The 24,214-nt window shown below is 56.6% G+C and overlaps 1 protein-coding gene and 1 pseudogene across 1 annotated transcript in view; one reads left to right on the plus strand and one right to left on the minus strand.

The window, feature by feature from the left end:
- The first annotated feature begins 4,810 nt into the window (after positions 1-4,810).
- LOC132486019 (splicing factor 3A subunit 2-like) lies at positions 4,811-10,341 on the plus strand (annotated as a pseudogene).
- A 949-nt stretch (positions 10,342-11,290) lies between these two features.
- SLC6A3 (solute carrier family 6 member 3) overlaps positions 11,291-24,214 on the minus strand; it is a 33,608-nt gene continuing 20,684 nt past the window's right edge. Inside the window, exons 8-14 of the mRNA XM_060091569.1 lie at positions 23,631-23,743; positions 22,364-22,492; positions 21,622-21,721; positions 19,092-19,192; positions 17,767-17,934; positions 16,831-16,902; positions 11,291-11,314 (exon numbers count right to left, since the gene is read on the minus strand). Of these exons, the coding sequence (XP_059947552.1) occupies positions 11,291-11,314; positions 16,831-16,902; positions 17,767-17,934; positions 19,092-19,192; positions 21,622-21,721; positions 22,364-22,492; positions 23,631-23,743 (707 nt within the window). The remainder of the gene's footprint in view (positions 11,315-16,830; positions 16,903-17,766; positions 17,935-19,091; positions 19,193-21,621; positions 21,722-22,363; positions 22,493-23,630; positions 23,744-24,214) is intronic.

Genomic DNA, 24,214 nt, shown 5'->3' on the forward strand with positions numbered 1-24,214 from the left:
CCCGGAGCCAACGACTCCATCGCCGCCGTGCCCTGCTCACGGCTGGGAAGGGAACGCTGACCCCGCTCCGTGAGCACTGTTGACACCGGTGCAACGTGGCCTCATCTGAATGTCTTTTCCTGAGCAGGACCCACTGCAGGACACGCATGGCGTTTAGTCGCCATGTCTCCTGGGTCTCCTCCAAGGGCGCAGCGCCTCATTCTTGTACGTCTGGGGGTCACTGGCCCCAGCTAGGCCTGTCAGCTGGGGCTTGTCTGCTGCTGACTTGCGGCCACGCTGAGGAGGCGCCCCTGAGCGGGAACCCACAGGGGCGGCACTGGTCCCTTCCGGGGGCCTCTTGTCCACGTGTGCACGGCACGTGGTCTGCTCCATTGTGAACCTGCTGCGTCTCCATCCACTGTCTCGTGGGGAGACCATCTCAATTCTCATCATAATTTTCCGACCAATTTTTACAGCCCTTGATGCTTCTGGCCTAAAACAGTGATCACTGTGGTGTTTGCTGAGTGGCCATTCTGAGTCCATTGGCCCTTCTGCGTTTATGAACCATAATTCAGCTTCTCCTCCTTGTCTGGGCATTTGTTTTCCTAGCTGGTGTGACGGGCTGCACATCTGTGTGTCCCAAGTCCGTGTGTTGAAGCCCCGACCCCGCCGTGGGAGGTACGGGGAGGTGGGCCTTGGAGGTCATTGGGTTCAGACGCGCCCGTGCAGTGGGGCCTGTGGTGGGACTGGTGTCCGTGTCCACTGCGTGAGGACCCTGCAGCCCCGTGGCCTGGGGCCTCCGGGGCCGTGAGAAATCTGCCTGTTGTTTGAACACCCATCTGTGGTGTTTGTCAGGGCAGCCTGGGCTGAGGCAGGAGTCTCATCATTGTTTTTCTTTGGTCAGCTTGTCCCGGGTTTGGCCTTCAGGAGCCCTGCGGGGTGGCTCTGTCCTTCCCATGGGCCCCCCTTTGTGTCCTCCCTTTGACACTCCAGGCTCGCTGGCGCTTTCCGGGCCTGAGCTCTGGAATCAGAGGTTTCTCCAGGGTGCCCTGATGCCTCTGGCAGGAGAGGGATCTTCGGAACAGTGGTCTGGGCTCAGAGGGGGCTCCGTGCCCACCTGGGTGCTGTGGTGTCTGAGACCAGAGCTCAGAATGTGCTTCCACACACACCTGTGCCCAGGTCTCTGCCCACCTGCCTGGCCGTGCGTGTCCACACCCATGTCTGTGTTACAGTCCTGAGTGCGTGCGGACTCCCACCTGGGGTGGCAGCCTCACTCCCCGCTTCCCCTGCTGACCTGCGGCTCCTTCCTCCAGCCCACACTCGCATTGTCCAGGGCCTCACGCTTGGAGGGGCTTGGTTCACGGCTTTGCTGTTGCCGTCCTGAAATTCTGAACGAGTTTTGAACAAGGGCCCCGCGTTCTCATTTTGAACAGAACGTGCAAATTGTGCAGCCGTTCTGATTACCTACGCGTTTGCCTGCTTGCCCAATTCTAGAATAAATACAGAGCAATTTCAGGATGGCTCAATCATCTCTGGGCAAAACAAACGCCCTAACTAGGGCACAGTTCTATGTCTTACAGTTCTCAGTCAAAACACCCTCTTCCAGTGACCCGGGCTGGGCTGAGGTCAGGTGTCCATCTGTCCACCCACACAGGCTGGACTGACACACCCTAGGTCCAGTGGACGGTTGGTGAGCCCAGTTAGGGGGGCTGAGGGAGGAGTGGCATGCAGGGCTGGAGAGGAAGGGGCGTGGGGACACTCAGGCCTGGGCCAGGGAAGGGCTGGCCCCCGTCTGGCTGGACAGGAGTACGAGCTGGGCACCAGGCCGGTGGCTGGGCCTGGCATGTTTGTACTTTATCTGCACCTGGTCACCCAGCTCATTCAGTTTTAATTAAACTCACCCCACGAGTGAGGCAACGGCTTAGCATCACTCCCGTGAGAACCAGGGGGAGGATGACGGGGGTGGTGCCCAGGGGCAGATGCAGCTCCTCCTGTGTGGGACGAGTGGTCAGCAGCCTGGCCAGCGGTCAGAAGTGGCCATCTGGATGGCCAGCCCTGGTGGGCAGCTCTGCAGAGGCAGCCTCAGTCCGCTGTGGCCTGGCGCCGTGGGTGGGACCTGTGGAAGCTTCGTGGTGCCCCTTCCTCGTTAGCACGTCCTGTGCAGACTCGCGTTTTGGGACACACCTACCTTGTGGAGCACGTGGACATGCAACTGGTCCTCCAGCTTCCAGCGGGGCACAGGGAGCAGTGGGGAGCCCCTCGCAGGGTGGCAGAGAGGGAGATGCAGAGCAGAGTCCCGATGCGGCCTCAGGTGGGCACCGGCTGGACTGGGTGCAGAGGGCAGCGCCTCTGGTGCTCCCAGCACCCGCTCCTCGGCTGCCCCCCGGCCTGGGCCCAGATTGCTGTGATACCTGGAGGGCTGGCCATGCCTCCCTCGCCTTCATCGACCCCTGCTTTCCCCTGGATCTCACCGTCCAGTGACTGTTGTGCATCCCTGGGCTCCTCTCTGGCTTCTGTTCCCCGAGTCACTTGGGGAAGAGATCCAGGCACCTTCCACCCCTAGCCCGGCACCACGATGGTGTGTGTGGGTGAGTGCACACACATACCCCACACGCGTGCACATGCTCACACGAGCACACATCTACACACACGTGCACACTCACGCGTGCACTGGCACGAGCGCACCTACATCACTCCCTTGACCGTGTGACGTGCTTTCTCGACCACGACACCAGTCACGTTGGTGGGAATCCTCTTTTCCCTGGGCCATCATGCGCTTTCCAGGATGGGCAGCGGGTGGGAGCTGGGGTCCTGTGCAGCGTTAGATGGGGACCGCCAGCATAGGGCATGCACAGCTGGCATCTGTTGGCACGTGAGGTTTTGGGATCCGGCTCCCAGGCTCTGTCCTGCGGCCGTCGCTCAGGAAGAGGCTGGCGGTCTGGCTCCAGACCCCTGGCTCTGCCCGCTGTGGAAGGCATTGGGGCCGTCTTGGCACCCAGGTGCCTCCTCCGTCCTGGGCCGGACATCGAGGTGTGGATCAATCGTGTGCATCTGGTTCCTGGTGGGCATTCGCAGCATCAGACAGGAAGCAGTCTACTCAGCCCAGGGCACGCGTAACCTGAGTATAAGGAACTGAACAAAATTCTCCGGAAACAATTCTTACCCTTGTAACGTACAGGACACGTGGTGCTTTCTAATTTATTAAAAGAAAGAGTTGCCACCCTTGTGTTGGATCCTCCACCCACTGATGGTTATGACCTGCAGGCCGGGAAGCACGGCCCTTGCCTCTCCCACCCCTGTCTGTGTGTTTCTGGTGGGACTCACAGAGCGGCAGGGAGGGGCTGTGCGGCCACACCCGCCCCATGTCAGCCCCGCTCGGGGCCTCGGCCCTCTCCTCTCCCGCGTCCCCATGAGCTCATCAGATCATTGCAGCTGCCACTGAAGCATCTCTTCTGCATCCCGCCTGCTGTGCTGGGACCCTGGGGCTCTGGGGCCTCTTTGTGCATCAGCGTCAGTGCATTTGCTGTGTTTGTTAGGCTGAGAGTCTCCCCGGTGAGCTGTGGACCCCAGCACATGGCCAGGCCTGTCTGGGGCCCCGTTGTCTCGGCAGCACCTCCCAGGTGCCTGGCACTAGTAGGATGTCGTGTGTGTTCACTGGACAGAAAAATGAGGGAGGGGAGGTGTGAGTGTCCCGGGGCTGCCGTGACCCCTGTTCAGCGGCCGGAAGTCTGAGGTCAGTGTGTCAGTGGGGCTGGTTTCTTCTAAGGCCGAGGGAGAATCTGGTCCAGGCCCCTCCAGCGTCTCTGCTCTGCTGGCGTCCTGTAGAAGCATCGCCCCATCTCTGCCCCGTCTTCACATGGCGTCTCCCTGAATGTGTCTGTCTCCGAATGTCCTGTTTCTACAAGGACACCAGTCCTACTGGATCAGGGCCTGGCCTCCTGCAGTGTGCCCTCATCTTAACCACATCTATTCACAAAGACCCCATTTCTAACAAGGTCACACTCCCAGGTACTGGGGGTTAGGACTTCAACACGAATTTGGGGGCACAAGGGCAGCCCTAACTGGACAAGAAGTGGGGTGGAGTCCTGGAAACCCCGGGGGCCGGCGTCCAAGCTGCGGGCCCCAGCTCTCCTTCAGGGCCTCCATCTTTCTTCAGCCCCGACTCAACGCGTCCACACTGAGTGCTGAGTCCTCCTGGCCAGGGGCTCACATGCACGCAGGACCCAGCTGGCGCCCAAACCCGAATGCAGGAAAGGCGGTGGGCCATCGAGGGGCCCCTCGAACGCTTTGCCGTCCTGTTCCAGCCCAGGGGACTCGGAGCCCTCCTGGCCTCCCCTGAGCTATGGGGGCCTCATGCCCTGGCCTGCTCAGCCACTGGTCTGCCAGTCTGTCCATTGCTGTGACGGGAGGCTGGGGGCCGGGCAGGAGAGGGTCTCGGGCCGCGGCCTGTCTGAGGCCCGACGGGGAAGGACTGTGTGTAAGCCCCCAGGTTGCTCTTGTGGCCACAGGCCGGACTTGGTTTTGCTGGCTGCTGGCCGGAGGCTACTCCCGAGGGCGTGAGCTCTGGGAGGCGGGGCAGCCAGACCCCTCAGAGCAGAGGAGGCCTGCGGCATGGGGCAGGGGAGAGGCCACAGGGCAAGGGTCACACGTCCCCATTCGGGCTCGTTTCCTCCAATGGCGCCTGGAGACAGGGTCGCTGGCGGGGCCTGGGGTGGAGGTGGAGGCTTTGGTGGGGCAGCCTGGGTGCATGGGCCACACCCTCCTGGGGCGGGGATAGCAGAGAAGATGCCCCAGCGAGGCCAGTGCACACGTGCATCGGCGTCTGGTCGACATGAGTAGGACGGAGAAGCCGCTCAGGGACCCAAGGGACCAGACGGTGGTCGGTAGGACACTCAGAGACGAGCAGGGCGTTTGCGGGCGGGGGCGGGGGCGGAGGGAGGGGCGTTCCCAGTGTTCCCTCCCCCCTGCCCTGTTTGTTCCTGGTCGGGGGCGACAGGCCTGTGGGAGGGGCCTCGGGACTCGTCTGAGGCTCTAATCTGCCCTCGTGCTCCCTGGAATCTCCCAGTCCTGCCTGTCAGCTTGAATCTCATTTTGTGCCGTTTTAATTTCAAAGCATTTTTTTTTGTTTTTGGTGAAAGTCTGTTGTTTTGCTAAAACAAGGAAGAGTTTCCTGATATGAGCCCAAACGCAGGGATGTGTTTTTCCATCAGAGAAGAGGAGGTCTAAGACTTTTTCCCAGCTGAAGAGCCTCAGCACAGAGAGCAGGTATTTAAAGCCTGACTTCTAGACCTGGACCCAGAGGCCTCGCAGGGCAGCGCAGGGCTGGAGGCCGCGGCCAGGCCCTCCCAACTCACCCAAAGTCACACCCTGTCAGTCAGACGCGGTGCAAGGGGATGGTGACTTGGAGGAGGGGCTGTGAGCGCTGCCCTCGGTCTGCTGAGTGTAACGGGCCCTGCATCTACAAGGTTCTCAGAGCGGGGCCCACGGGAGCCGGGGGGGTGTGCCTCAGACCCGTGAGTGCCCACCCTCACTGGCGTTATCCACTCCCTCCTTCCTGCCCAAGAGGCACTTCCTTCCCGGTCCTCGTCGGCTGCTATGGACACTTCACTGCACGGGCAGAGCATCTCCCGGCCAAGGCTGCGCCCACATCCCCAAAGCCCTGTCCCTGTATCCACGTCGGCACCGTGGATGCCTGCAGGGAGGCGTACCCGGGCCATGCCAGCAGGGGGCGCGCCAGAGTGACGGGCGTCCCAACGCGCCCACAGGTAATGGTGCTGTGGTCAGAGAGCGAAGGAACGGACGACTTAGGGGTTCAAATAAAGTTGCATTTCCAAAGTCAGATAGAGCCATAAAAACAACTATTAACTGGATTATAAACAACTTTTCTACATGCCAGCCATAACCAGCAAGCATATTAGAAAATGTCAGCTCTCTGTCTGAGATACCGCTAAGAGCAGACGGAAACACCACCAGCCACACTCATCCAGGACTTCTCAGCACTTTCCACATTTTAACACTTTAATCCTTTCGATAGCCACCCAGGTGGGCAGAGGGAGGCACCTATAACAGGTGGGCAAACAGGTGGACAGTGAGGACCCAGGCAGCGGCAGGGCCCGTTATTCACCTGGACAGTCAGGCCAGCCCTGCCCTTGCCTCCTTCTCCCACTTCGTCCTCACTCAGACAGCTGAAGTCCCCACCCGGGAGATAAAGGGTGAGCCTAGCCCGGCATCATCACCAGAGGTGGAGGCCAGGGTCAGCCTCCGGGCCGCTTCTCATTCACCGCCTTCGGGGCTGGACCTCTAAGCTTTCAAGGTGATCATTTCTGGTGTAATAGAACATTTCAGAATTTACATTTAGTTTCTCTGTGTGAACAAGGCTTTAAAGATATCAGAGCATTTAATAGCTGATGGGTCGTAACACCATCTTTGAATACATTTATTGAAAAGCTGCTCCAAATATTAACCTCTGATCCCAGTGGGAAGGAGCTGGCCGACTGCGCTGCTGCGTAAATACAGACACCAGGCGGGTTTTAACCCAGAGAAACGTCCTATCCCACAGAATCCTTCGTCTACACAACAAATAACTTGAAGCAAAGGAGAACTTAGTTTCTGGAATAAGTAGAATTATTCAATTCTAGGTAAATATCTTCAGCACAGAGTCAATACTGACTTGAGTTTTAAGTTTTGTTAAGTAAATGGAAGCCAGCCTGTGCAGGGGGACGCAGTGGGGCCCCAGGGGGCTGGGGACTAGGCCATTCTGGAGGTACCGGGCAGACTGGGGTGGTCGCTGCCCTACCCAGGGTGGGGCCCCCAGGCCTTTGACCTTGACCTACAAGGGCCTGTCTCCCCCAACCCTGTTGTCTCTCTTTGTCTCTGACTTTCTGACTCTGTCTGTCTCTCTGTCGCTCCCTCACGCAGGTAAGATGCATACCTGAAACACGTTTCACAAAACAGACCTTGCCCTTCTTAGGTGCACTGACTCTGATATTTTCTATTTTGTTAAATTGAAAAATACTCAAGCCAGACTCACTAAGTTGGCATAGTCCAACGTTTCCCATTCTGCGTAATGGCACCAAAAATTGTCTGCTGTGGCCCAGTGCAGGGGCTGCCGGGATCACCTGGGGCACCATTACCTAAGGCCAGGGGCTGGGGAGGTGGACTATAGTCTTTGGTTTTGTTTTCCTAGCTCTGGGTGGGCCTCCTGTGCTCAGTGGGAGGTTGGTTTGCAGGCCCCCGATCTGCTAGGAGGCTCTGTCAGTGGTGTTGGGGCCCTGGGGGTCCTTGGGGGGATGAGGGGAGCAGGAAGTTCCCCCGAGGTCAGGGCGTGGCAGCATCTTCCACAGGGGGCCACGGAACACAGGACTTGCTAATTAAGTGTCTCAAAAAAAGTGACCTTTTCCTGTTGTCAGTGACCAGGAGACAGGTAAAGGTGCTGGTCAGGTGCATCTATAGAGATTAAGGGAGAAGTTGTGGAGCAAAACCAAAGAAAGCCAACTACGGAGGAATCCATTTACCCTTCAAATCACCTATTTCACTGTTGCCAAACTTTTATTAAAATGCTTCTCTCAAAGGAAAAATCACATGGCTTTTCTGGGCTTTAACACCCAGATTTTGTGTCTAAAGGTCACTGGGTGAAGAGTGTCAATCTGATGGCAAAGTGCAATGTAGACAGAGGGACCGAGGCCTCCCATCAACAGAATTAGGGCACAGGCAGCCTCTTCCTGCCCAGGGAGCTGGTTTCTGCACCAGGTTAGTGTGGAAAGAAAACACTTCTTCAGGTGTTTCAAAATTGACATGTTTCGCTTGTATTAAAGAACCTGACCTCCCCTTGGAGAACAGACGCCGAACACAGCATTCAGATGGCTAGCACCACTGGGGTGTGTGAGACTGGACCAGAATGATAGACTTTTAGATGTAATACAGGACTTTCCACCATCTGTGTTTCCACCCATCTGCCTACCTGTCCATCCACCCAAGTACACACCATCTACCCATCCATCCATCTATCCATCCATTCATCCATCCATCTAATCCATCTATCCATCCATCCACCCATCCACCCGCCCACACACCCATCCATCCATCCATCCATCCATCCATCTAATCCGTCCATCCATCCACCTATTATCCATCCACCCATCCATCCATCCATTCAACCATCCATCCATCCATTCATCCATTCACCCATCAACCCACCCACCCACCCATCCATCCATCCACCCATCCATCCACCCATCCATCCACTCATTCATCCACCCACCCACACACCCATCCATCCACCCACCCACCCACCCATCCATCCATCCACCCATCCATCCACTCATCCGTCCACTCACCCATCCATCCATCCACCATTCCTCCACTTACACATTCATCATCCATCTATCAATCTAACCACTTGCTCATGAGCCCTCCATCCACCCACCCATCCACCCGCCCACACACCCATCCATCCATCCATCCATCCATCCAACCATCCAATCCATCCATCCATCCACCTATTATCCATCCACCCACCCATCCATCCACCCATCCACCCATCCATCCACCCATCCATCTACCCATCCACCCATCCACCCGCCCACACACCCATCCATCCATCCATCCATCCATCCAACCATCCATCTAATCCATCCATCCACCTATTATCCATCCACCCATCCATCCATCCATCCATCCATTCATCCACCCATCCATCTACCCATCCATCCACTCATCCGTCCACTCACCCATCCATCCATCCACCATTCCTCCACTTATACATTCATCCATCTATCAATCTAACCACTTGCTCATGAGCCCTCCATCCATCCATCCACCCATCCATCCACCTATTATCCATCCACCCATCCATCCATCCACCCATCCATCCACTCATCCGTCCACTCACCCATCCATCCATCCACCATTCCTCCACCTTCACATTCATCATCCGTCTATCAATCTAACCACTTGCTCATGAGCCCTCCATCCATCCATCCATCCATCTACCCATCCATCCACCCATCCATCTACCCGTCCATCCATCCATCCATCCACTCATCCGTCCACTCACCCATCCATCCATCCACCATTCCTCCACTTACACATTCATCATCCGTCTATCTATCTAACCACTTGCTCACGAGCCCTCCATCCATCCATTCATCCATCCCTCCGTCATCTGTCCATTGTCTACACACCCATCCATCCATTTTCTATCCCTCTTCCCTCGCTCCTTTCTCCATTTCCTCCTTCTATCCATCCATCAATCCACTCATCCACCAACCACCCATCTATCCATCCACCTACCCATCCACCTAAATACCCATCCATTAACTCATTCATCTGTAAATATAAATTGAGTGCCACTGTTTACTGTGTACCAAGTCTATTTAAGACAATGGCAGAAGCCAATGAGACCAGCTCAGCCCCTGCTCCCAGGGGAGCTCCTGCTCAAACTGGGGAGGCAGTGAGCACTCTCCATTCCATGGGACACCTTCTGGGGAGGCCTGGGGAGAGTGGGCATTCAAGGAGCACTGAGCAGGGGCAGAACCCAGAAGCGGGGGTCAGAGAAGACTTCCAGAGGTGGCATCTAAGCATAATGATATACCACAGAGCTCTCCTCTGGGCTGTGGCCAGAGCTGACTGGTGTCTAGCAGGACCTCTTTGGCCAGCGTGGACAAGAGATCCTTAGGGACCAAAGGCAGGGAGCCACTCAGGACTCAGAAGAGGCTCTTGGGCTGGGCAGTAGCAGTGGTCAGACCACATGGCTGGAGTCTGGACACCTGGGGAGACTGCAGGGGAGCTGACGAGGCAGGTGAGGGCTTGAGAGAGAGGTGGGACAGATAGGGGGCAGGAGGGGATGGCGCACAGCCAGCAGGGCTGGGGTGGGTCTGGGTTAAGCCCACTGGACCTGGGAGGCCCAGGGGCTGTGCTTGCTCTTGGCCAGGAAGAGGTGAGTGAAGGGAGGTTTTCAAGGGAGGGTGGGGCCCAAGGCAGCCTCCAGCACAAAACAACATCGAGCAGGAAGCTGGCTACTCAGCCACGGCCGTTTTCCCATGGGTTTCTTTTATTGTCGGTGACGACCACACAAGAGGCCACTGTGAGACAGATGGACGTGGACAACGTGGGTTTTCTACACGAGCGCTCAACACTCCTGGAAGGACAGGGCGGGCCTGACTCCTCTCGCACTCCGGTCCGCAAGCTGGTTTCCCTTGAGCGGCTGGCTCCACAGGCCTGGGCCGAGGTCCATTCTCAGGGAAGGCCAAGAAGCCTCCGTGGGCCTGTCTGGCAGTGCCTCTCCTGCGGCCCAGCAGCACGTCCTTGGACTTCGGCCGTGCTCCCTCCAGGACGGCAGTGCTGGGAGCGTTTCTCAGCTGAGGGTCCAACATCCTCGCCAAGGACCACAGGAACGTCAGCAAACAGATTTCAGAAACCAGCCCTGCATTCTGAGAACTGGCTTTGATTCCCATGTCAATACAATTCCAAAAGCCGTTCCCTAAGGAAACAAGTGCTGTTCCTGACGTGACACGTGCCTCAGAGAGAATTCTGGCGGGGTCTCCCTCCCAAGACTGCGGGGCTCCAGGCTGCCACCTCGGGGGCTCTGCGTGGTTGGAGACCCCCACGGGGGACACACTCCTGCTCGTGCCGAGCTCACTTTCTCCGTGGCTGGGGGTCCACGTCGGGCAGGGGTGGTGGCAGCCCACATGCATTTTATGGAGTTTTCTTGTAGCTACAAGGAAATAAACAGCACCCCCATCTCACACCCGGACCCTAGCCCTCCGTGGGCTCTGAGCAGACCTGTGTGATGTGGGGACACGTGGTCCCACTTCGTCACCTTTTGTATGGCTTCCGCCATTTCACCTCTGCACAATTAGGCAAAATATGACACTCGGCTTTTTTAATACGAGCAAAACAAAGGATCCAAGAAGCTATTGTGAGCGCTGGGATTCTCAGCAGAGAATCTGTAATCTATAATTTTCGTATTTCTCCTGCACACATGGATGACAGCAAGCTGTGGGCTCCAGGGGGCCCTGGGGTGGGCACGGGAGAAGCGAGCAGCTCTAACGCACAGAACACGACTCAGACGTTTCTACCTGCGGAACGGGCACAGACTAGGTAAGTTACACAGTGACACGGCGGACAGAGGGTCGGCTCCCTGTGGCACAGAGGGTGTGACCAGTCAGGGGAAGGGCTTGAGTGTGTCCAGCGAAGCAGCAGGTATGGCGTGGGCGCAGCCCTCCTTTCTCTCAAAGCTCAGATTTTCCTTCTTCGTTGCCTCTGTCCTGCTGTGGATGGTGCCCTGTGGGTCTCCTTCCTCCGCTCTCCTCTACACCACGAGCCAGTGGCGGAGCTGGAACGAAAACAGGGCTTATTCAGGCGTGAAGGGAGGAGCTCCTTGGATAGAAGCAGCTCCTGGGCTGGCGGCCCGGTTTGTAGCTGGGAGATCCCTGAGCCCAGCGGGCGGCTGGGGGACCAGCACTGCTCCTGGGGTACCACAGACCTGACGTCCTTTTTAACTTTATGGAGACAAGTCATCACTTCACAAAGAGATGTTGTCGGCGGGCACAGTGGCCTCAAGGGGCCAGAGCATGGACCAGCAGCCTCTGCCATCCCTGGCCAGTGTGACATCAGATGCTGGACAGACACTGGATGCCAGCATGCCTGGGCTGGTCCACAGCACTCGCCTACTGGCTCGCATGTGACCTGCGATGCCCCTGGCCCCCTGGGGCCTCTGATCCCGACCCAGTGGAACCCTGCACCCCGTGGTGCTGTCTGCTTTGTGTGACCCTGTGGGTGGGGGATGAGGCCTCGTTCACCGCTCGGGAAAGGGTGAGATGGACAGGGGCCCTATTTAGTTGTCCACAAATGTCATCGCCTGTTATTACCCAGCTGTTAGTTCAGCCTATTTTTGAGCACAAGCCATTCGATCGCACTAACCTAGAGGTGTGGGATAGGGAGGGTGGGAGGGAGGGAGACGCAAGAGGGAAGGGATATGGGAACAGATGTATATGTATAACTGATTCACTTTGTCATAAAGCAGAAACTAACACACCACTGTAAAGCAATTAGACTCCAATAAAGATGTAAAAAAAAAAAAAGAAAAAAAAATTTAAACGATATCTTCTAAATTGAAAAAAAAAAACAAAGAACCGTGTTGTGTGAACATTTCCGGACAAAGACGGGCAGGGCTTGTCTCTGACACAGCTGCACCTGGGGTAGGAGGTGCTGCCTCTGGTCCCACCGCAGGGCCCCCCATCACCATCGGGACAACCTGCTTAGGACACACCCACACAGCAGCCAGAGGGCAGCCAGAGGGCAGGGCTTGAACAGGGACGGCCCGTGGGCCGGAGCAGTGGCTCCCTGGTGACTTCAGACCAGTGCTGAGGCCGGGGGGCCACACCTGGGACCCCAGCTGAGACCCGACCCCGGGGTTGAAGTGGCCCTCTGTCCTGGCCACAGATGAGCCGAAGGCGACCTTCTCAGAGGAAGGCGTGCTTACGGGGCCGCTCAGAGTCCCCACAGGTGGAGATCAAGCCATGAAGCTGCAACCAGGAGAGCAGAAACACGGGCAGCGGCCACCCCGAGCGGGTCGGCAAGAACCAGAAACTCCAGTTCAGATCCCCACGGACCAGAGAGGTTGTGATCCTCGGATTACTGGGCAGCTGTGTAAGAAATGGTTTAAAAAGTGATAGATGCCACTTACGTGCTGCACAGTTCACAGGGCCCACTGCTGGTTCCACAGAAGTGAACAGTGTAACTGTCAGCGACGGGGGACACAGGAAGGGGGCACGTGACGGAGACGCATCTCCATCACTGCACACGTGACACTTCCATGTGCAGCGTCAAGGTGAACGGCCACAGCCACAGACAAAGACATTTCTGGTCCAGGGAATTCCCTGGCGGTCCAGTGGTTAGGACTCGGCGCTTTCACTGCCTGGTCGGGGAACTAAGAACCCGCAAGGTGCGCAGCTCAGCCAAAAAGAAAAGAAGGATATTTCTGGTCCAGATGGAGTAATGGGGACTGAATATATTCTACCATCTGACAGGGCTTAAAATGAACAAAATATACATAATAATGGGTTTTCAGACACAGGAGGCCAGACGACAGAGGACAGATTCCCCGAGGGAGACAAGCAAGGGGATCTGTCCAACTGCCCCACTGCGGCCTCGAGGGGCTTTCTAGGCTTCACCGGGGGAGGGGACGACCAGGTGGGGCAGCGACCCCCTGGCCTGATGAGGTGGGGTGAGTGCCGGGGAGCCCAAGGCAGCTGGAGTTCACAGGATGGAGCTGCCGAGGGGCGAGTGCGGCACTGAGGGCCCTGGGCACGTGCACAGGGACCCGAGGGTTCAGCTGAGCATTCAGGGCACTCGAGGCTGGAGACGCCCTCCCGGCAGGATTCGGGAAATGTCTCTGAAACTCACAGGACAGGAGCTGTGCCCGCCCCGCAGCCAGGCTGGAGCATCTCCTGGATTTCAGGGCGCCAGGTAGAGTGTTCACCCAGGTCTTGCACCAGCACTGGAAACCGCCCCCCACTAAATGCCGCTCTGGTCCCACCTAACTAGTCTTAAAAACCAAGTCCCCCAAAGATCAAACTGTCTTCGAGTAACTTAATGACGACCCAGAACAGAGCTCAAGAATATGTAAAGAAACACAAACATATCCAGCCTCTAACAAGGTAAAACTCACAATATTCAGAATCCAATTAAAAATGACCAGATGTGTGAAGCAGCAGAATTCATCCCCTTATGAGAAAAGTCAACTGACACTGACCCGGCACAGACACAGATGTTGACACTGGCAGATGAGGGAATTACACAGTGATTATAACTGCAGTCCATATGTCCAAAAGGTAAGTAGAGGCGTGATGAAGGACATAAAAAGACCCAGCGTGAACTTCTAGAGATGAAAACTACAACGTGTGAAATGATAGGTGTGCTAGATGGGATTATTAGCAGATTAGACTTTGCAGAGGAAAAAATTAGTGGACCAAACAAAAGCAACAGAAAGCACGCAAAATAAAACACACAAAGGGAAGAGAATTAATGTGGCCTAAAATATGGGTAACTGGAGCCCGTGACCTTAGGGGGTGGGACAGAAAAAAATGGAAGAAATAATAGCCCAAAATTTCCAAATACACTGAAAATTATAAACCCACAGTTCCAAAAGGCTCAGCGGACCGTGGGTATGAGAAGCATGAAGTACAGTGCTGTAACCGTGCACGGTGGAGAAATGAACCCAAAGACTCAGGCAGCGTGATGCCCTTTCAATAAATTTAAAAACAACTGAAACCAAACAGTCTACTTTTCAGGAATATAGCAGTACTTACAGATGCAACAAAACTGTGCAGCAGAAAATGCATGGGAAATATTCAGCTAGATTGAGATGGTGTTGACTTCAGGGGCAGGAGGGTGGCAGACACGGAGGTAGACGTGAGTTACTATCAAGGTGGAGTTTTGTATGGTTGTTCACAAGGGTTTATTTTGTTATGTGGTTAAATAAATGAAAAACAGCCATGGGTGGACTAATGTACAATGCTGCACCCGGACACAAAACCTAAAAAGACACCTGAAAGAGTATGAGACCCGGAGGAGCCAGGGAAGCCCCATATGGCAGAGCCCAGGACGGAAGCAGAGAAGCAAGGGGCAAGATTTAAGTAGGGCTGCAAAGTTCCCAGAACTCACAAAAACCATGAATTTACAGACCCTGGGCACACAAGAGATGCCAGGAGGAATAAGTAAATAAAACTACTTATAATAACTTTGAAATAATATAAATAAAAGAAATCTATGCCTAGACACGTCACAGGGAAACTGCAGCACCAAATGCAAAGGAAGCTGGAATGGGTCCGGGGACCCCGCCCCATGGGGCCACATGTCTCAGCAGGACTGCAGGGCTGCAGGTGGAGAACCACCATCTTCAGAATGCTGAAAGACCATAACTTGATTGAGAGCCACATGCCTGTGGAAACTCTGTCATAAATAAGGGCCCAGTAAAGACATTCACAGACACACAACAGTGAGGAAGTTTATTAAGACACCCCCTTAAAGGAATGTCTGAAGGATGCTTCTTAGAAAGGCAAGAAAATGGTCCTCAAACGAAAGATGTATATGCCAAAAAGTAGAGTGAACAAATAAACACTGGACATGCACACTTGTCCAGGGAAGTTTCTGGACAAAATAACAACAATAATAATAGTGACTAATTTGTGGGTTAAAAATGACATAAATGGAATATTGGACAATAATAGCTTATTAATCTGTAGGAGGAAAATTTAAGTCCTTGTGATATTCAGGATGGGTGTTCAGATAATGTTTAACTTTATACTTAAAGTGAAATATGCATGGTACAATTTCACAAACAACTATAAAATGAATAGAATAAAGTATATAAATTCCAAACAGAGAGGAAAGAGTAGAACAAGAAAAAAAAAAGACCAAAAAAATCAATCATAAAAGGCAACAATAAGGTGGAAAAATAAACATTAAAAAATGCAACAGGTTAAAAAATAGCAGAATCAAGCCCAACTGTACCAGTAATCACAACAAATATAAATGGATTAATCTGCCCAGTTGCCAGACTAAAGCATTCCAGTGTGTTCAAGGTTTGCTAAAGACACCTAAATGTTAAGATGATTGCAAAGTTGGAAGTTAAAAGATCACAAAAGACATTTCAGGTAAACTCAAAAGAAACCTAGTGCAGCTGTAGTCACCTCAGACAAGAAGGACTTTAAGAGCAAAAACACAGCAAGGGAGCAAGGATCGGCCAAGTAGATGTGATAATTCTGAACCCATAGCTGTCCCAGAAAACAGGCTCAGAATAGATAAAGCAAAACCCAGTAGAACTACAAGGGAAACTTGGACAAATATGCTTTCAAGGTCAGATATCCCATAAATATCTACTGATTACTGATGGTTAAACAGAGCTAAAATGTGCAAAATTGTAAAAGATTTGAACAACGCAGTTACAAGCCCAATCTAATGGACAGAAGGAGAATTGCATATCAACAATTGGAGAATACATCTCATCTGAAGATACATGTAGCATTTATAAAATTTGGTTAGGTACTTGGCCATAAAGGAGTATCAATACACTCCAAAGAATGAGTAAAAAGGTGTCTGAACCCAATGCAATTAATTTAGAAATCAATAATAAAAAGATAAATGAAACATCCCCATATATTTGGGAATTTAAAGGCAGACTTCTAAGCATTCATGGGTGGAAGAAGTCACAATGAAAATTAAAATATGCTTAGAACTAAATGATACACAAAATGCTATGTTAAAAGTTGTGACATATAGCTGATTCACTTTGTTATACAGCAGAAACTAACACAACACTGTAAAGCAATTATACTCCAGTAAAGATGTTAACAAAAATTTCTAATTATAAGAAAAAAAAGTTGTGGAACACAGCCAACAGGGTATTTTGAGGGAAATTCTTAGCCTTGAATGCTTATGTTAGAAAAGAAGAAAGGTTGAAAATTAATGATCCACGGTCTAAATTAAGAAGTTAGTAAATGTATGACAGAGTAGACCAATGAAAGTAGGAGGGAGAAATAATGACAGAGCTGAAATGAATGAGACAGAAAGCAAAGCACAAACAGAGCATCCTGCACCAGGTCACGACCCTTCAAGCTGCATAAGGGGCAGTTCTCTGTCCCAATAGGCCCCCCCCACCCCTGCCTAAAATCATGCCCCTTACACAGCTTTCGAGTCAGAGTGTCCACGTCCTGGAAGGACTTGGCTGTGCAGCATTCACAGCTGATGCTGGCGTCCTGACCAAGCACCTCGCTCTGGGGTTGGAGGAGGGAGCACCCACCCAGGGCACCTCCGCTCCCAGCCAGCAGTGGGGAGAGTGGCACTCACTGTGAACTGGCGCACCTCCCCTCTGTCCACTTGCTCGTGTTCCTTCTCGGGCGTGATGGCGTAGGCCAGTTTCTAGAAGAGAAGGAGCAACTGTGGGCGCCGGCCCAGCCTCAGCGGGGTGAATGGGCCCTGGTCAACTGCTGTCGATGTGGGAGCTGATGGCTTGGGTCTCCTTAGACCCTGGAGCAAAGTCCAGCCCAACTTGAAGTAGCCACTACTGGAGGAGGTTCGTCTCCACATCAAGCTCACGGTGGGCCCTGAGCAAAGGTGTCCTCCGTCTCTTCCAGGAATCCCGGCACCAAGATGTGAGGTGGAGGGACCCCCGTGCCCAGCCCACCCACCCCCTCCTTCATAGGTGACGCAGGAGCATGCCCGATCGACTGCGAGGCCCAGAGCCACCCCCAGCCCACACGAGGGTGCCTGCCTGGGGATCCTGCTGGCCCTGCTCGGCCCCACGTGGACTTGGCCCCAGGAGAGGGCGGGTCCCCTGCTTCCACCCCCACCCTCAGACCACTGCCCTTCCACCTGCACTGCACACTGTAGAGCATGTGTGCACACACACAGAGAGACACACAGGCAAGTACGCACGTGTATGTGCCCACGTGAGGACACACACACACCAAGACAGGCACACACAGGCGAGCGCACACACACACACCCCCCCCAAGACAGGCACACACAGGCGTGCACACACACACATGCACACACAAAGACAGGCACACACACACGAACGCACACACGCACAGGCACAGCCCACCCTCACACCAGCCCACGTGTCTCTGGCATGATCTCCGGCCCTTCCAGCCCCTCCTGCTGGGCAGAGATGAGCAGGCGGGGGTAGGCCTGGGACAGGGACACCCGCCTGACCTTGTTGGTGGCCTCACGATCGGGGGTGGGGGGGAAGGGCAGGTGAAGGAGACCTGTCCAGATACACACCTCCCTCGAGGAGCCGGGCAGGCTGCAGAACTTGTAGGCGGCGTAGATGGGCACCACGGACATGGAGGAGGCGGCGATGGCCCAGCCCAGCGCGTTGGCCCACTCGGGGAAGATGTAGGCTCCGTAGTGCGGGGGCCGGAAGGTTGCGACGCTGACCACGACCACAAACTGAAACCGAGGGGCAGGGGTCAGGGGCGGCTGGGGCAGGGGTACCAGCGGGTGGCTCCGGTGGAGGGTCCCCCGCGCAACAGGACTAGGCCGAGAACCCAGGCAGCGGGCGTCTGTGTGCACTCTGAAGACTGGGGCTGCTGCAGGACGGGGCGGGGGTGCTTGGGGGGCGCACATCCCTCCAATTCTGAAGTCTGATGGGCGGAGATTCTCTCACTGTCCCTTGTAAACCTCACAGGTTGCCACACGGGGAGAAGCAGGACACCTGGCTGGTCTGGAGGTCACAGGCCCCAGGCTGCTGGGTAGCTGGGGGTGACCAGCAGCCCCTGCAGGTTTGGAGCGGCTCAGGGAGCTTGGGGCTCGAACTGGGAACCTCAGCCCCACTCTGCCTCCTCTCTCACTGGCCCTCGGGGTGGAGGGGGTGCTGCCCGAGGCCCCTGCCCCATCCGTGGACACCCTGGGGGCCGCTGGGCTGGCTGGGCAGGAGGAGGGCCAAGGTCACGAGGTGCTTGCTGTCCTGGGCTCTGCACTCAGAGCTGGACGGCCGCTAAACGGCTGCCTGGGGCCACCAGACAGGGCAGGCAGTTCCAGCTTTGTGAGCCACTGGGGCTCGGCCACAGCCACCTGGCTCTGAGGTTGTGGTGTGGACGCGTGGATGAACCAGAACGGCCGTGTTCCAACGCAACAGGCGGTGGGTGGACCTGGCCACAGGCCCGAGCTTGCAGACCCCTGGCCTGGATGACAGCAGCTACTGGGGAGCCCTGGGGGCCGCGCTGTCACAGAACCTGAGCGGCTCCCGTCCGGCCTCGCATCTGAGCACCTGTCTTCCCAGGTTCTCACCCTTCCCTCGGGCCTCCAGGCAGAGGTCAGCTGATGCCCTCCAAGCACAGGGGCCGAGCAGGACGCACACGGGCCTTAATCGGGTGGAACCCCTGCCTCCCGTGAGTGGTTTCTCAGTGGCTCCAGTCGGGTGGGATCTTCAGGAGACCAGAGGATGTGGGGGGCCAGCCTGCCCTCCTGCCTGAGTTTGGTGACCTGCCGACTCCCGCCTGTGGAGACCCTGGTCCCCGGGCAGCACCGAGCCCCTCCCCCAGCATCAGGCATGTGTGGCCCCTGCTGGACCGGGTGGTGGGGGAGCGGGGAAGGAGGGGCCTCACCAGGAGGAAGCAGGGGCTGATGAACTTCCAGCACAGCCGCCAGTAGAGGCTGGGCCGCTGCCCGGTCATCTGCTTGATGTCGTCGCTGAACTGCCACACGCCTGCGGGGAGGTGGCCAAGCAGGCGGTCAGCACGGCACCTGCCCGAGACGCGGGCCCCGCCGGGCCCCCACCAACCCCGGGGCCACCCCCAGCAGACCTGGAGCTCGGGCTGCACGCTGGTGCCCAGGCCGCCCCACCCAGCCACCCAGGGGTCTTGCTGACCCAGGCCCAACGCCTGTCCCTGTGGTGACACTGGGATCACTGATGACCCCAAGGGGGCCTGTGGGGCCTCCGCCCTCCTCCCATCTCAGCTCCTCCTCCCCGTGGCTCACGGTCATCCCTGCTTCCCCTCTGTAATCACTTTTTGTTCATTTACAAACGTCATGGTAAAATACATATAACGTAAGACTTACCATCTTAACCACTTTTAGTGCACAGCTCCGCGGCACTACGTACATTCACACTGTTGTGCGAGGACCACCACCATCATCTCCAGAACGTTCTCATCCTCCCCAACTGAGATCCGGTCCCCATTAAGTGCTCACTCCCCATCCCCTCACCCAGCCCATGCCACGCCCCCATCCTACTTTCTGTCTGTGTGAACCTGACTCTTCCAGGGACCTCAGGGGACTCCTACAGGATCTGTCCTTCTGTGGCTGGCTTATGTCACTGAGCAGAATGCCCTCAAGGTCCATCCATGTTGTAGTAGCATATGCATCAGAATGCCCGTTTTAAGGCTGAACGACATTCCGTTTATGTGAACAGTCATTCTTTTGTAAGGAAAGCTACTTCTAGAAGCTCCATGTGCCGCAGCTTTCTCCAGATCTTACAGTGATTTCTCTTGCCCTGAGCCTGGCCTGGCCTCTGGTCATGTGACAGCAGCTGGTTGGCCGAGTCTTGTGTCACATGCGGGGACACAGCAGAGCTACACCTCCATGCAGAATCCCCTCTTCACACTCCAACCCCATCAGCAGATCCCGGACTCGGACCCTGGAGAAGTGGGGTGGAGGAGGCTGAACCCAAAGGCCAGCAAAGATGGGCGTGTCCACCAGGCCCCTCGGGCCCTCAAGCAGGTCCAGGGCAGGCCAGCCCCTCCTGCGCCGGGTCATCCTCTCTGAGACCACAGGGACCTGGGGGCACTGAGAGGTGGGCGCGTTCTGGGTGCGAATGGCCGTCTGGAGAAACGGCGTGACCTCTGTCTTTGGAGGCTTTGGGAAGCACCTGGTCCCTGCAGGGCCAGCCTGCCTCCCGTCTCCGCCAGCCCCACGTTCATGGCTGTGGGATACGTTTGAAGCACTTTCTCTCCTTCTCTGAGGTTTTATTTTGAGGTGGGGAGATTATAATTTAAAGCTATAGACAAGTATTGATTCCAGGTGCCAATGAAAGCACAGAGAGCTTGATATTTCCCTTTTCTGTAGAAAAGTAAATATAATTGGAAGGGTATTCTTGGGATATGAACTATTTGCCGGGTTAAGCCTCTCAAAGCTAGAGTGCTTTTCAGGTTATAATTCCAGGGCCGAGGCAGAGACCATGACCCCCTCATGTGACACCAGGGCTGCTGCGAGTCTGTGGTTCTCGAACAGCACAGGCCTTTGGCTTTGGGCTGAAGCACATACACATGCAGGGGAGTGTGCCCGTTATCTCGAGCTTTCACTGCAAACTCCCCCACAGATACCTGGCCAGGAGAGCTGAGTGGCACCATGACCCCAGGTCACAGGAGAGAAACGGAGAGAGAGCAAGGTGGGCCTGGGCAGCAGGCTGGAAAGGGCACAGCTTCTGCAGCTGTCAAACCTACAGCAGGACATCCCAGGAAATGTGGCGGGCACCCCAGGAGGGGCCGGGCAGCACAGCTGCAGGCTGGGCCGTGCCTCTTCCAGGGGCTGCCTGCTGACCAGCAGGCCCCTGACCTCGAGGGGCTCCCAGTCCTAATCCACGAATGAGCGCTGAACCAGGGCGGGGGGTGGTCTGGAGTCCAGGTGGTGCTGTCCGCACAGGGTCAGGAGTTCTGGCCCGACGCTGGACAGCGGCTCTCTGGACACTACCGTCACCCCTCCCGTCTGCTGAGGGCCTTAGTGGCACGTCCCCAGAGAGAAGCCCACTCAGCCTGCTCCCCTGCCACCTCGGCGCTGGTCGACTGTGCTCAGCAAATGCGGAGACCTCGCCTCCAGCACCAGCCAGTGTCCCAGCGTCCTTGCAAATCCTTCCTCCTCAAGAACCAGCAGCGTGATTATGTGGCCACACCGAGTGCTCTGACCGCAGTAAGGATTTCGGGCTGCCATCCAGGCTGTCTACACTGATCCATTGAACAGCTGGCTGCCAAGCCTCCTCTGTGATGTGTGGTGACCACAGTGGAGGGCAGCTTTGCCAAAAAGGAAGCAGCACGGTGACAAAGCCCAAGGACGCCGGCCCGGCCGGTCGCAGTGACAGCACAGGGGCTGGGTCTTTGTGGTTGGAGCACACCAGCCCCCCGAGGAAAGCTCCGTCCTTACCGTAGAACCAGGCCACCCCGATGACCTCCATGAGCACCCCGAAGAGGATGGACGTGCCGGCCGCAAAGTGGTCCAGCAGCGTGAAGACATAGATGCCACCCTAGGAGAGAGGGGGGAGCGCCTGCTGAACCCGGGGTGCCCGGCACGGCACGCCTCGCCCACCAAAGCGCGCTTGCCAAAGCAGAAACCTGGCCCGCAGTGTCAGTTGACAGACAACGTCTATTTTACTCCCTAGAGAGTGTTATTTGAATCACTAAAATTCAGTCCACAAGCAGCTACTTAGGGACCCATCTATTCCGGAAAAGAAAAACTTCTCTCCTCCCCAGCAATTAGGGATGAAAGCAAAGCAAATGCCAAAGTTGGCAGGGCCTCTGTGAGGGGGAGGACCTGGGTCCTGCATCCCCCCGACAGGCCTCCCCTGACCCTCCTGGCCCACAGATCCACGGGCTCTTCCCAGGGAGCTGTCCAGCTTCCGAAACACTCCAGACCAAGTGCTCAGGCACCCAGGGACCGCGTGAGACCATGGTGACGCTGAGTGACCATGAATCCCTGAATGTGCTCAAGGCCACCCCGAGAGTGACCACAGCCACCCGCGTATTACAGGCCGCGGGTTGTGTGGAGGGGTGCAGCCCTCGGAAATGCCGTGGTTCTGTCTGGTCTGACGGCGCTAACCACTGCTGCCCAACACCAAACGCTAAGGAGACATCGTCGGTCGGGCGAGCGCAGGTGCGCAGGTACGTACATTGGTGACGCAGAAGAGGGAGAGAAGGAAGGTTGCCAGGACGATGAGGAGGGTGAAGAGCTCCCGGTGCCTGTGCAGCAGCTGGAACTCATCGATGAGCCCGGTGATCACCGACTCCATCCCGCCCATCTGCAGCCGACACAGGGCAGAGGAGCGCTGGGGGCGGGGCCGGCGCTCTGCGCCCCGCCTAGGCCCCCATACGGGTAACTCGACGGACGCGCACAGAGTCAGGAGCTGCACGGTGTCGGGGGTGCAGAATGCACCCTCGGCAAGGGCTGCTCTGGACACACGGCCACTGGAGAGGGAGGACCTGGGGTGGATGCCCTGTCCTCTGGTGAGGATTTGCTAGAGGGGGTGGAGTGCTACGTGGCCCTCGTAATACCGTCCCCTGCGTCGCCACAAAGGCTCAGCTCTGCTGGGCTTTTCTAAGCAAGTGTCTGTCCCACAAGCACAGCTTAGTTTTGCTCCCGGGGAGGACCTGGCCATGTCCTCACTGATTAAGCGCTCCTGACTCTCAGTGCTGTCGTGATGGGGTGTCACCCGCGAGGCCCGGCCAGCTGGGGGGCCTCTCTGCCCTGCTCTGTTGGGACCACCCCCTCCAGGACGTGCTGATTATGGGAGTCCCCGCCAAGGGCTGTGCCCACCCAGTGGGCAGGTGGCAAGGCTGACGGGGAGACGGAGGTGGAGGGCTACAGTGCGTGACCGGCTGTCACAGTGGGGGTCCGCGGTCCTCCGCACTTTCCAGGAAGCTCGGATGAACGTGGGGCCTGAGGTCTCGGCTGTCGGGCCCAGCAGGCCACGTGGAGGAGTAGCCCGGGGAAGTCCGCCTGCCGAGCCAGCGCCCGTGCGCACGCAGGGCCGCCACAGGATGCTCAGAGGGCCCGGCCGCAGCCTCCGCTTCCCACCCCGCGCGGGCACCCTTCCTCCTGGCGGCTGTGGGGCAGGGAAGGCGTGAGTCGGGCTGCCCGGGCCCCGTGTGTCCCGTCGCCCCGTTGCCTCGTTTTCCTGCACTGCCCTGCTGCTCCCGGCCCTGTGCCTGTGTGTCTAGGACTCGCAGGGGGCTTGCTGTGCCCTCCCCCGGGGGAGAAGAGGGGAGAGCTGGTCCGAACACCCCTGCAGTTACTGTGGGACCCTGCCTCCCACGCAGGGGCGCTGTGCAGGCACGGGGCTTTGGGAGACCCGCAAGGGCACCCGGGGCCGGCCTGGCCCCGTGAGGGCTGGCTGTCACTGGTGGGCCCACGGCACGCGGAGCACCGAGGTCACTCACGGCGCTGTCGATTCCCAGGGTGAGCAGCATGACAAAGAAAACCACGGCCCAGACGGAGGAGAGCGGGAGCGTGGCAAGCGCCTCGGGGTAGATGATGAAGATCAGCCCCGGCCCTGAAAGCAGACCCCGCCGTTGCTTCCGTCACCCCCAGCCCCGCCCCCCGCCCTTGTGAGAGACCACAAGGGGCACAAAGCCCTGCCTACTGCCTTCTTTCCGCTCTCTCCTTGGAAAGCCCTCCCTCCTGGAGTTCAGGGCCCAGGACTCTGGAGAATGGAAGCCGGATCCATGGGAGGGAGGGCCTCTGTTCTCTCCCCTCCAGCCCCTGACCGTCTCCCGGGGCTGTGCGGGCCCTGGGAGAGGAGGGGGCACAGCCAGCGGGAGGAGGGCAGGAGGGGCTTCCAGGGGTCCTACCCTTCCTCCCTCCAAGCACTCGGGGCGCCTCCTGGTTTGTTTTTGGTGCCTGCGGTGGACACATGTGCACTGCCTACACACACGGGCACGCTGTGGGTCATGCAGCCCACACTGTAGATATTTTTCTGTGCCAACGTATAACTCAGAGTATCATCTTTAGAAACCACGCAGTG

The sequence above is a fragment of the Mesoplodon densirostris genome, chromosome 3, assembly GCF_025265405.1.
Source record: "Mesoplodon densirostris isolate mMesDen1 chromosome 3, mMesDen1 primary haplotype, whole genome shotgun sequence".
Classification (NCBI taxonomy): Eukaryota; Metazoa; Chordata; class Mammalia; order Artiodactyla; family Ziphiidae; genus Mesoplodon; species Mesoplodon densirostris.